Genomic DNA, 13679 nt, shown 5'->3' with positions numbered 1-13679 from the left:
CGTACATAAAATTATATGTACAAAAAATTTTTCGGAATTATCCTAAACTGCGATTGATCAAATATTTTATTTAATCTACAATTTTTATAAGCAACAGTAAGTATGTAGCAGCGTCTGATCAACGACGATTTTTTTCGCAGCGTAATGTACAAAACTTTTTAATAATTGCATTAAGAAATAATTTATTATGGGAGATATGACATTAAAAATGTTCGAGTAAGAGAGAGAGAGGAGAGAGAGAGAGAAGGAGCTTTTAATGTCGCCAAGATATATGTAAGAAACTTTTTTCAATCACGCAGGAAGAAATTCAAAGTGCACATCGCTGACATTCTAGAGAAACGAACTTCTAGTGAAATCGAAAAAAGTCAGTGGCGTGGAATTCAATCAAAAGAAGCTCGGGCACGAAAACTCGTTTTGAGCGTAGCGAGATTTCTCTCCAATTTAAAGAATCGAGGACAATTACGCGGGTGGTCGTTGCGTTTCGGCTTTTTCGTACGTCCTGTGTTTCGTTCACCTACCACGGTCCATCTCGTTTCGCCTACCCCTATTATCTGCCAGTGGAAAATCCCCTTTCTGCGAAATCCTTGTGGATCCTCTCTTATATTTCGCCTTGTAGGCAGCCAACGGGTATAAAAAGAATCCGTTTTAACATCAAAGACAGATATGCTCTGACGGATATCAATTCCATCAATATATAATTTCAATCATCCTGAAATCGTTTTTACAGACAAAGAGATTTTATTGCTATTATCATTATTGTTATTATTAATTTTTATTTACTGTTTCAAATATTCTTAACATTTTCTCTCTCAACAGTATGCATATTTAATTATATTGCACATTGCATTCTGCTAAATTATTCAATTGTTCACTACGTAAATATTGTATCATCTAACTATGGGATATCTCTGTTAATATTGTAATACTGAATTCTTATTATGCAATCAGACAATAATTAATTTATTTGTAATTTTAAAATCTTCGCGTAAAAATGTTATATCATGTATATGCGTTCGTAGCATATATATCTTATATTAAATATCAAAGAGATACGTTCGCATTTAGTTAATATCATGTATACGATAAACATAAACATATAAAATAATATTTAATTATAATATTTTAAATCTTGAAAATGTAGCGCACGCAATTCAATTGCTGGATCTGCGAAAGAAAGCGAATTGGCGGAAGAATGCAACGTAAAGATGTATCCGATATTCAATTGTGAGAAAATTTTTTTCATTTTTGTTTAGGGTAGAAATGCAAAAGAGCAATTTTTATCATATTTAAAATACAATAATCTAGAATATAGTATGTAATATAATTTGAAATATATTTTATTCGCGAGAATATATTGTACTAAATCCATATAATCTAAAAGATAAAAAGACTTGTTATAATTATATACATTATATGATTTAAAATGAGATATACAGAAATATAAAGAGTACTTTACAACGACTTGCTGTATCTTATTTATATCTCAATAATATAAATAGTATACATCAGGAAAAATGAGTTGACAGAAATGATATTTTGCATATAATAAGAAAGAATTGCATTCTTTGGCAATTTCATAAGAAACGCAATTTTTTCCATTGATATTATTTTAATCCTGATATTATATGTTATTTCTTCAAGTCAGTATCTCGACGAGATGTCTTAAACCAGCGATTTTTCTAAAGTACTGATTATTTTCTTTGTCGCAGGGAAGAGAGGAAAATAGAGAGCGAGAATAGGAGAAAGAGAAACGAAGGCAAATTTTCACTCTAGCTCTAGATTTAAAAGCACGCGTTTTCTCACGCATATACGAACTGAATCGAAAAGTCTATAATCCGGCGTGGTAACGGCTGTCACCTATGAAAAATGTTTTAGGTTTCTTCAAGGACTTCACCAGAAAATATGTGCGCCTGTATGCGTTTATCATACAAGAATTTCTTTCGCGTTAAATTCTCGTTAAATTGTAATTCGACTATGACTGACATAATTTCGCAGATATGAAATATCTTATCGGAGTTTTTCTATACTTTATTCTAAGAATTTTTATATTGGTCGTGTAATATTAAAATCACCGCTTCTACGCAAAGATATTCTGTGTTTTCGTGAGTTTTTTGCATCATACGGAGCTTTTCCCGATAAAAATATAATTTTATTGAAAAAGAGAAGATACAATATTTCATTCGCCGAAATCGTACGATCGTGCCGACATTTTTGTCGCACAAAAAGGACTGCGTATCATCTCGAAAATATTCATGTAAATTCTACTTTAATTCCATAAATCGCCGATAAACGATTGACGCAATATCCACGATTTCAATCTTATCGTACGATAGAATATCCATTCCTTTGATCATATCGTTTTACGAGCGATTGTATCGGGAAATTTTATATCGAATTCAAGTAGAGCCGTTATAAAATGTTTTTCGTTATAAATTTCAGTTTTGTATCAAGATATTTGCATAAATATCTTCTCAAACACGTTGAGTTCAACATGCTAAAAAAGTTTTTATCTTAATGGACTAATAAATATTCATTATCGCATATTGATACGATTCTATATACATATGTTAATACGCATATAAATATGCATAGTTTTTATAATGAATTTAAAAAATCTTGTTTATTACAAAATTAAAAAATATTTGTTATTACGTGTTTTGATACGATTCTTTATGTTAATAAACTGTTTCTATGATTTATGAAATCACGACGGAGTCAAACAAAAGAGAATAACAAGAGCATACGAATGCCAGTTTAACGTAGAATCTTCTTCGATATTTTTTTTTTTTTCGTATAGGACATTACCACGAGACGAGAGATTTGTACGAGTTGTTGCCTATGTCTCGTCTGTCTCTCGCGAATGAACTAGAAACACTGAATAAGAAAGCGCGCGACAAACAAAACGAGATTCTGACAAAGAACTGGAGGCCTTTTTCCGCGTAGTTTATGAAAAAGATCGAAATGAATAACGAAGATTGCGTGGATATTCGCCCACGCAGTGCGATACTCTCAATGAACGAAGATTGCCTCCATATTTCAAGGTACTCGGAATATACATGTATACACCAATACATATAACAGTCCCGATACATAGTTCGCAGTAAGAGTCCGGATGGAAAAGCATCAGATGCGGCAATTGCAGATGCATCGACATCGACAAGGTCTCCCGGTTTCTTCAAGCAGACGGTATACTATCTGCACGCGATAATGGACGGAGAAAGATGCATATTGAAATACAACAAGGAATGAGACAATGGCACGAAATGCAGCCAAGCGATGAGAGCGATGAAAATCGCCGGACAAAAATAGAACCGGTGTTCTTTTGTACATCGGCGAATTCACGGATTCGATGGTGCAACAATAGTTATTTGTGTCGTCCACATTGATGTTTCAGGCCTCCATCGGTCTTCTTCTCCAGAATTATTTTATATCTATTGATCTTTAGATACCGAACACATGTCATGAGTTTCGATATAGAATGCATAAAGACATGGAAATAGAGAGCGAAAACTGTACTATGATAGTGAGGAAAGATTCTACATTTACCCTTTATACCAATCTCTCACAGGCATTTCCCATAGCATCTATCACGAATGATGGCACACACTAATTGATGGATTTAACATCACATTGTTATTGTTCTTTCCATTCGATTTTCCTGTCTTATTGATCATAAAACAATTTTGTTCCAAGAGTAATTGTCTCATAAAAATCTTATTTAGAGAAAATTAAAGAGATAGAGAAACAAGGTGAAAAAGTCTCTGATTGAAACAATCGAACCATTTGAAATCTTCTGCTTAGCTTCATCTCAATGTCCATCATTGATGACACTAATCAGAACGTAGAAAGCTAATGAATTAACCTTTTGCAATTGATCTGCGTTGAATTCTAGATTTTTTTTTTTTTTCTTATCGTTAGTTTTATATATCAGAATAATTATAAATATTGAAATACTCTCGCTTTGAGATTCCAGCAAATTCAAATTAATTGCAATAATGGGTGTAATTTGTTGTCTATATTTTTTGCTTTTATTTAAATAATTGGATAACTTTATTTTTTTTTTATCGTAATGCTTGCCTTAAAAGAACTGCTTGAAAAAATCAAAGCTGCATCGTATGATTTATAATTAAATTATTATCGCGATCCCCTATGTGATTTCGTAGCAAACGATGGAGAGAGAAGGAAGAGAATACATACGACGTGTTTCGATCGATTTGACGGTCATCCAGTGGATGATTGCATTATTCCAATTGTTTCTTCCACAATGTTTAACCGCGGAACAGATTCCGCCTGACCAACGACGGTTTATCGGTCGGCCTTGGCTTATGACGTATGAATACCATCCATATATTGCGATATCAGCAATTTTTATGCCGCATATAAAAGCGAAATGAGATGAACATCGCAAATGAAGAACATCCGTAGAAAGAGATATCAACATCAACGTCTGGCGCACCTGCTAAGTCAGCGCATCGATCTCCGGAAATTCACAGCCCATTCTCACTTCCGTTCCGAGACCTTATTCTTCGTCGCGTCTCCCCCCGTTACTTCCATGTATCATTGTCTTGCACGTCCGGCCCCTCGACAAGAATACGCGACACAAAACGCCCTGTTCCACTATTGTCTCCGTTACACCCCATTCATGAAGCAGTTCGAAGCCTCTGGTCGATAGCGAACTTAGACGTATGCTACACTATCGTGGCCATTCGCACGTATATGTGCACGCACATTGATATCTAGTACTGAACTATCGGTGGATAGAGTGGATTGTATTTTCAGAATGTCGATACATCGACGATCTTGAAGAATCAGGCAATGCCGACGTTTATTGTCTGACATTTCTAAAGAGCTTATGCGATGCGAATGCAGAAGGATAAAGGTATTCTCTTGAGAGGTATTCTTTTGTCTGTGTGAAATAAGAGGGAAAGGTGTCGAAAAGTGCACACGGATGGATATTTCTTTTTTTTTAAGAAACGTGATACTTTATGGAGATCACAGTTACTTTGCGCAAAAAGCTATCAGATGCTATTTAAAAATTTGCACGAAATGTTGCCGCCAGTATCTTTTCATGAAATCTCCTGCGTTTAACGATGAATCTACGATACATATATTATACCAATATCCGGATCGGGAAATGTACATGCCGAAGACGCGTGTTGTAAAAAACATAAAATTTTATGAAGACTTGAGGCTACGAGTTTTTTTCCCAAGCATTATTCCTACAAAGGCCGACACACAAAGTGAAGCAGTATGTAAGGATGGCCTGTAGTCTTTTACTGCGAGTAATTAATGTTTTTTTTTTTTATCTTTGTTGCATTATTGCGCGGGTTAACCCATTTTATTAAAATAAAGATACCCATAATAAGAATTGTTTTAGTTAATGAAAATTTGAATTAGTTAATAAATATAAAATTTTATATAAACAGTTTTTTCTTAGCGCAGATAATTCTCGTAAATAAACACAAAAAGTAAGACTTTACTTTCTGTCTTTGTACAAAAGGAAGTAAATATTTTCAGTATATTTATCAAAATAATAGTTCACAAAAATTTTAAAATTAATGAATAATCAAAAACTGAACTAATCAAATTACGAGTTTATAAATGTGTTCAATCGACGTGTCATTTCAGTGATAATAAAACTGGTAATGGTCATTCATGGTTTATTTTAAAAACATACGTGGAAAATAAAACAGTACAAAAATACGATCTCTCACAGATCTCTCACTGTCTTGGAATAAAAAAAAAGCTATTAAAGAACGAAAAGTGACATTTACTATTTCGAAATATAGGGATACGGATTAAACTCGGAGAAAGTTTAGGAAGATTACCGCTGATAATTACAACGAATATAAATCTTTTTCTTTTCTCGTAAGAAACTCTTCTTATTATTTTTTCAACAAATATTGTATAACTTTCCTGGCGATGATAACGAAATATAAATTTTATACATATTTCGGAAACACTTATTGAATGTTTACAAAACTTCGAATCATAAGAAGATATTATCTTCAAATTAAATCTTTACATAAAAAAACGTATACTATTTAAGATAGATTTTTGTAATAAATGACGAACGCGCGCGTCGTAAAAAAATGGAGATAGTATATTCGACGAATGTGCATTCTTAAAATGAGGAAAATATTTACGAACCACCGGTAATATCCGGTAATATCCGCGAAAAGGTAAGTTGAAAATTGTCTAACCAGGTCTCGTACAAGCCAGCAGATCTTTTTAACTTAGTCGCATCAACGTACGTGAGTCGCGCGACGCGTATTTTATGCTAGTATTCGCACGAACACTTCAAGAATCCATTTCCATTCATCATCGTGTCGATATCACTTTTTCTCTTTTCTCGCCATTGATCCTCTCTATCTCTCAAGATAATAGTAATTTATCACGAAGATTCTGTGCCATCCTGGCTGTCAGATTCGCGCGTCGACTATGTTTCTTTCTCTCACAGCGATATTACACGTTTCGCGATGTTAAACCGCAAAGCTGTCATGATGTCTATGAAAAATGTAATATATGGGATTTAGTTCACAACTTGTTTCACTATTGCAGCGTATGATATTTGTGGTAGTGAATAAAGACACTTTCTAGTTGCAATATAACTTTAGAAATCTTAATTTCACGTATTACAATACAGAAAAGAACGTATCATGCTAGTATGTCAAAATAAAGAAAAAATAATATTTGTAAGAATATTGTTACATCAAGATTTAAATTGGAGTGACAATTTATGTATATTGCATTAAATATTTACAGCTATTAATAATTATATCTTGTCTTTATTCGATGAAAATGCATCAACTTGCATCATTGATGTTGATTTATTAATGTCAAGTTGTTGCAGATGTCATCTTCATTCATTAATAAGGTGAAGAGAATAAAATTACATCGTTATGTAAATTACTTGTGAATGAAGCGACATTATGAGTTGTCCATTATAAAGGCACAATTAACGATATTCATTACGAGCTGACAGTAACTACGCTACTAATTTGACAATTGATGCGAAAACCAGAATACAATGTGTCAACTGCAGCGTGAAACACTGCTGACATCTTAATTATCAAAGATGAATTATGATCGATGTAAGGGCAATATTCGTGCCAATAGATAGAAAATGAATAGCAACATTTCACAATCAAAGCTCGATATTAGGGAGAATAATTTTATATATTATTTGCTCATAATATATTAAAATATAAAATTTTTCATATTACGAAAATCTTTAAATATAACGCAGATAAACGCGCTAAAATAAAAGAAAATCTACATATTTATCATTTCATATAATGTTGTACAATTGCTTTACAGATATAAATTATATTAGATTTGTAATATTATATTTCAGAAAATAAAAAATTTCAAAACACGAAAATGCGTTTCTGTGCCATCGCGGAAAATATTACATTTATATTTATTTATTCTTTCTCTCTCAAATATCGAGTAATACTGATCTTATTTTATTATTACGCAACAGGTTTCGAGCTCTATAATCATATTATAATTGCTAATTTTTTATTGTTTAATTTACTTTTTTGACGTACACAAACAAGCGGATTGAAAGCTTGGTTAACATCATGGGATGGGGTATCAAACTAGAATCTAGCAAGCTGATTGTCTCCGTAAACAGAGATGTTGCGAAAGACATGGATATGCATGACACACGACGTTCGTTAAGCCAAGTAGTTACGTCCAGAATGTTGTCAGACATGGCGCACTAGAAACGTACTGCAAAGATGCGACGAACACTTGTTCAGTATGTAGTTCATGAAAATAAGTTTCTAACTCGATTTGAAAAACTTGGGGGTACTCTGTATTTCTACCAACTTTGTCATTCAATATCAAAATTTTAACGAAATATTTACAATGTTCCTAAACATTGATAGTATTAAATAAAAAATTATATATATAAAATTATGTATTTATATAAATTATTATTATATAAATTATATAAATTGTGTATTTATGTATATAAAAAATATCGTGAGATTCTAATATAATTTTTTGGAAAAATTCCTCGAATTCTCTCCGGAGAAGGATACACTGAAGATCCCAATTTTCTCTTCGAGGATTGGTTTCGACTTTCGATTTTCTCATCGAGATCCAATGAAATCGTAACAAGATGTGAAGTAGGTAGTACTTATGTAAAAATTGGATCGAGAAGAGTTCCCGTTTCCTCGTAATTCGTCGTTCCACATCTCTATGAGAAAACCCTCGAGTTTCTTCTCGCACTTTCAAGTTTGCCTCGGTCTCCATTCGCGTTGAATAATTGCTCGTTAAGGCGTCCTAGGTTTTCCTTCTCGCTCATCTTGGCGGTCAAACATCGCGCGAAGAACGTGCTACACTCAATGTTTTTTCTCGCTGTGGTAATAATGCCATTTGTAACCATTCACTTCATTCGGAAGATGCGCAATCTTTGTCGATTGCATGTTGATGTTCAATTAAGACACTAAAAAAATTTACAATATTAATGATATATTTGCGCTAAAATAATTCACCATGTTTCCCAATGATAAAAAAAATTGAATGATTCTTCGGAAAATATTTCTGTAATAAGTTATCGAAGATTATTAGAGTAGCTGGGATCTCACGCGATCTCTACCGAAATTTTCCACTTTTCTGCTTTTAGTGCGACTCTGGAGTGGCCGTGGACAGATTCTTTCATGCCTTGTACTCGACGAGAAAGAAAAATCTCATGCCATTCTTGCTCGGTACCGCTTGTTCCGAGGTCACCGAAACATTAGCCAAGATCGTACCCTATTGGAACGTGATTCAAGTATCGTTTGGCTCGACGGCACCAGCCCTCTCGGATTCCAACGAGTTTCCCCTGTTCCTGCGAACCGTTGCGCCTGACTCGAGTCATAATCCGGCCAGGATAGCATTGATCAAACACTTTGGATGGGACACCGTCACAGCTCTCTCGCAAACAGGCGACATGTATTCCTTGGTAAGTAGGTCGTAAGAAACACGAATGTTGCGCAGTGACAAAGCGAAGCAAACCCTCCCCCCCCCTCCCCCCGCCCCGCAACTCTCCTTAATTTATCTGAGCAGTTTCGAGTTCAGCGGTTTTCTGTCACTTTAATAGTACATACCGAAAATAACTTGTATCGTGTAATATCGACGGATGTTATATTATTTTTTTTCTCGATATCGTACTCAAAAAAGTTTTTAATATATACATCATCTTATATCATCCTAAAATCTTTAAAAACGCATATACTAATGTCCTGCAAAATCGTAAATGGAATTTATACACGCGATTGACCCAATTCGTTAATTTTTAGAATAAATGGGAGAGCGAATAAAAAATGTTTACAATCTGCAAACTAATTGAGAAATTTCGTTCGCTGGATGATAAATGTTGAAAATCGATGCCTTCGTAAAGAACGGCTATTCGGATGACGTTAATCACGATTTAAATTCATGCCAAAAATATCCACTTATAAATCCAGTGTCTACTCTATCGCAGCTTTTACCATATAAATGTCGAGATCAGATGAAGTGGAATCCGATGGGGCTGAAATACGGAGGAAACGCACGCGAGTAGGCGATAATGTGGTTGCGCGCGGGGACATTTTCCGCGTGATATATATATTGTATTTATATCTCTATCTCGCTTTACATAACCGCGTATTTAATTGCAAACTACACCACGGAAGTTCGTTTGTGTCCGATGTGACGTGCGGTCTATGTAATGAAGTTTCCGTTATGTCGGCTTTAATTAACTTTCGATTTGTACCCACGCGTAGTTAACCAGAGCGTTTGCTATCGCGTTTCGGTTAATTCTCGGTCAATTTCCGTCGTTACGTTATAACGGGAACCACCACACATCATATCCGGCTTTAATGTAGGCTAGACAATATATCACGGATAAAACCAGGAATGTCGTATTATCAGGATTTTGAAATACGAGAGGGGAATTAATAAATTAACGATAAAAGACAATTTATACGATTTATAATCTTTTAATCGTTATATATCAAACAGTCACGCAATTTTTCGGATTATATTACTCGCGATATTTTAAAACTTGACTTTCTTTCTTTAATAAAAAGAAATTCGATTTTTAAAATTTTTTTAGCAAAACATACGTAAGTCTTCTATGTTGGAAGTCAAATAACCGTAATTAGGAAAATGTTGCGACGCATCGATGTATCAGTTCGCATTTCTAAAATCCATATATCGTTTCCAAAAACTAGATTTAAATTATTTTAAAAATAAAACAGTTTATATCCGACGGAACATCCTACGCACAAATTGGTCTATATCATAAAGTATCTATACTACCTAAAACTTACGCGTTGCTAATTAAACTGCGTTATACGAATGATGCGTTTTTCGAGAAACGGCCATAAATGCGAGATAAACGAACAACATGATAGTCCTTTTCTAGATAAACGAAGCAAAACTCACGTAGCGTTCCGTACGATGTGACGTACGATGCGTATTTGTAAAGGCGACGTGCGAGATTTTCGTTTCGCCTAAATAGGACGGGACAAACAAATGTCACATATTCGCGTTTCCGCATCTATCGCTGGCTTCGTGCTTCACGTTACACGTATGACACATCTCTGTTTCAGGCAGTGAACGATCTGGTCACGGAACTGGAGCAGGCAAATATCACGTGCACTGCTACCATCACGTTTGCCGAGAACGATTATAAGGAACAATTGCGAACTTTAAAGGTAATAATCGCCCTCAAATGTCACACTATATCGTTTCTTCCTCTTTTTTCTCTTACAATTCAACAACGAGCGTTTGTCATGGTCGTTTCGCGCAGTTAGATCCGATTCTGAAGGTGGTGGTTTATTCGACCAGCCGGTAGTTCAAATCGTCTTTGGCCGTAATTTGCCTTTGAAATGCAAAGTTGATTCTCACGAGACGAGCGATAAAGTATCGATTGGCAAGGACGCATCAGGATTAAATTTGCATTTGCAGCATTAATATGTGCAGATTAACCTAATTTTTGATAAAAGGGTAATTTTGTACTTTAGATATGACTAAACACATGTTAGTCGATATTTAGCTAGGTAAAAAAGCACAAAACAATAATTTTATTAGAATTAACGCAAAATTACGATGCAAATAAAATTTCTAATGTACAATCATCTCTCTCTATCTCTCTCTCTCTCTTCTTCTTTTACTCAGTATCAATAATTGCAATCAATTTTTTTCGCGTATTAATAATGCTTTATTAATCTCATTGTCAAACTGAAACTGTCAATAATAAAAGATGTTCAAAATTGTTATTATTTTCTACTTTCTATTTTAATTACAGGAATTAGATACTAGGATAATTATCGGAAGTTTCTCACCACAATTGGCGCAACGTGTTTTCTGTGAGGTAAGTTGCGAAAATAAATTTGATTAAATAAAAATATCACTTTTGAAATATGAATTTTATAAAAGATTTTTCATAAAATTATTATAACTAAACTTTCTCTCTTTCTTTTTATTTTTTATAATAAGAAAAAAAGTGTAAAATCTGGAACTTTTAGCGCAAATACCTACAAAATGATAAACCAAGGATTATATCCTTACAAATTAATTAATGATGCTTTTAATAACTTTCATTATACAACTCATGTAATTTCAACAAAGTTAGGTCATCATTTAGACTTTTCACACATGTCTAAAGTTTCTATTGGCTCGGTCGAAATTTTTCACTAATAAAAAAAAAATGTAATTTTGTCTGCCAAAACGTTACTCGTTTTGTCGCGCATCCAACGACTGCGAAATTCGTTTAAAAATGTAACTCTCTCTTCACAGCGCTCATATTTTCAAATATTATTATCAATTACCCCAATTAATTATCTTGTGACGATATTATTTGCGTTATCTCTTTTACCATCAGCGAAGAAATAATAAAATGCTCTTTCACAAGTACATTTTGTTGCTTCAAAATCAGATTTTTGTAAAATTTAATAACTATGTATTGGCATTATAATTATGTGATTTAACACACTACTTTAAAAAATAAGTAGATGACCATTCGAAATGCTCAATCATTCAATACGTCATTGAACTCGAAAATGCTTTCGTGTCAAGTATTACGAAAATAGTGCGCGCAATAAGTTTTATGGAAAAATAACATCCAGAACTGGAAAATACTTTCGTGTCAAGTATTAAAGCAATACGATGGATTTGATTGAAAAATAATGCATCCATTATGACCTGAATTTATAATATTTACTAGATGATAAAAATTCATTGCGTACTTTTTGTCCACACAGTACATCAAAAATTCTCTTCAAACTTTAGAAAATGAAAACGTTCGGCAATCTTTTGCAGCGTGGGTTTGTGGATTTTACGAAAGCCTGAATTCGTGGAAGCAATACAACGGTGAATTTTTTGTTGTTGCAAATAATTACAAAACCGGAGCGAAAAGAAACTGGAACACTCCTACGCTTTATTGTGTCATGAAATTTTTTACAATGTTAAGCGGAACTTGATTTTCCTATGAAAATGTATCATGCACAAACAGTACAAATACACAGCAGTCTCTTTTCTCTATATTACATGATATAATTCTACTACATATCGTATAAATATATATTTGTCTTTAAGCGAAGCGTAGAAAGTGGATATCAAATGTATTAGATACATATTATCAATAACCATATAATACTACGAAAGCATAAGCACATAACGCCAATGGGACACAGAGTTTAGCTTCTCTTCTCGCTCCCTTTGTAATTTAAGATCGAACCATTCGCAAAAGCTTTCAGAGTCTTGTTTGCGAGTTTTGAAGTATATTCAATTCGTATAGTGATGAACATGTAGATAAAACACCAAAATATACGTAAACAAATAAACAGAATGATCCATTGAGAGAAGCACCTTGCATTTTAGATTGCGATATACATAAACCATACTGCGATCGTTATTTCAAAATTATCAAAGAATGAATCAATGAATTGGTAACGCGTAAAATCGCAACATGAAAATTAAAAAACTCATTGAAAAATTATTGTTACTAAATTATTATTTTAAATTGCAAATAACTATTGTGTATAATATAAATATTGTGTAAATATGCAATATTGAATTATTAAGAGATCGCTTTAATTTTAGTGTAGAATGAATAAGAACTCCGTAAAGTTACTATTGTTATTTAGCATTAAAGAAATGGTGCGAGTTTCATAAATAACATTGTTTTTTTTTTTTATATTCTTGCTAATGTACATAACAACCAATTTTTTCTTGCAAATCCTTCATATCAATACTTGTTCGCAATTTCTTGTTTACGCAATGTGCGACTCGGCGTAGCTGCAAATTTTCTCGCAAACACGTATACGGAATGTTGATAATTTGTTCAAGTATTCAATCGAAAGCTAAAGAGCTTGAAAATCGATGCGTATGCCGAAAGAAATACCATGAAACAATAAAAGAGTATATTACATGTATATTGGCGTTCTTCGCCTTTATGGAATAATAGGGGATGCCGTTGAGCAGAAAATGTCTGATATAAAACAAGTCCTAGCTACTGATAAATTCTTTCATTATAAATGAGATGGGATCCAGAAAAGAAAATGTCTGATATAAAAGAAACCTTAATTACTGATAAATATTTTATTATATCAGACACATATCTCACCGGAGTTTTGTCCTTCCTCGAATCTTTCGACTTTGGATGCTGGACTACTTTAATTTATTTGGTGTTACATCTC

General features: G+C 33.4%; 1 protein-coding gene across 4 annotated transcripts in view; it reads left to right on the top strand.

Moving 5' to 3' along the window:
* Gaba-b-r3 (gamma-aminobutyric acid type B receptor subunit 3) overlaps positions 1 to 13679 on the top strand; it is a 60064-nt gene that overhangs the window by 17348 nt on the left and 29037 nt on the right. For all 4 annotated transcript variants that reach the window (XM_070294082.1, XM_070294083.1, XM_070294085.1 and 1 more), the window contains exons 3-5: positions 8639 to 8956; positions 10590 to 10694; positions 11288 to 11353. In XM_070294082.1, coding sequence (XP_070150183.1) covers positions 8639 to 8956; positions 10590 to 10694; positions 11288 to 11353 — 489 coding nt within the window. The remainder of the gene's footprint in view (positions 1 to 8638; positions 8957 to 10589; positions 10695 to 11287; positions 11354 to 13679) is intronic.

Source organism: Polyergus mexicanus, unplaced genomic scaffold (assembly GCF_030449975.1).
Source record: "Polyergus mexicanus isolate NDT 795.1 unplaced genomic scaffold, iyPolMexi1.0 SCAF_4, whole genome shotgun sequence".
Lineage (NCBI taxonomy): Eukaryota > Metazoa > Arthropoda > Insecta > Hymenoptera > Formicidae > Polyergus > Polyergus mexicanus.
The sequence above is the reverse complement of the archived record's forward strand: the minus strand, read 5'-3'. Positions and strand labels throughout refer to the sequence as shown.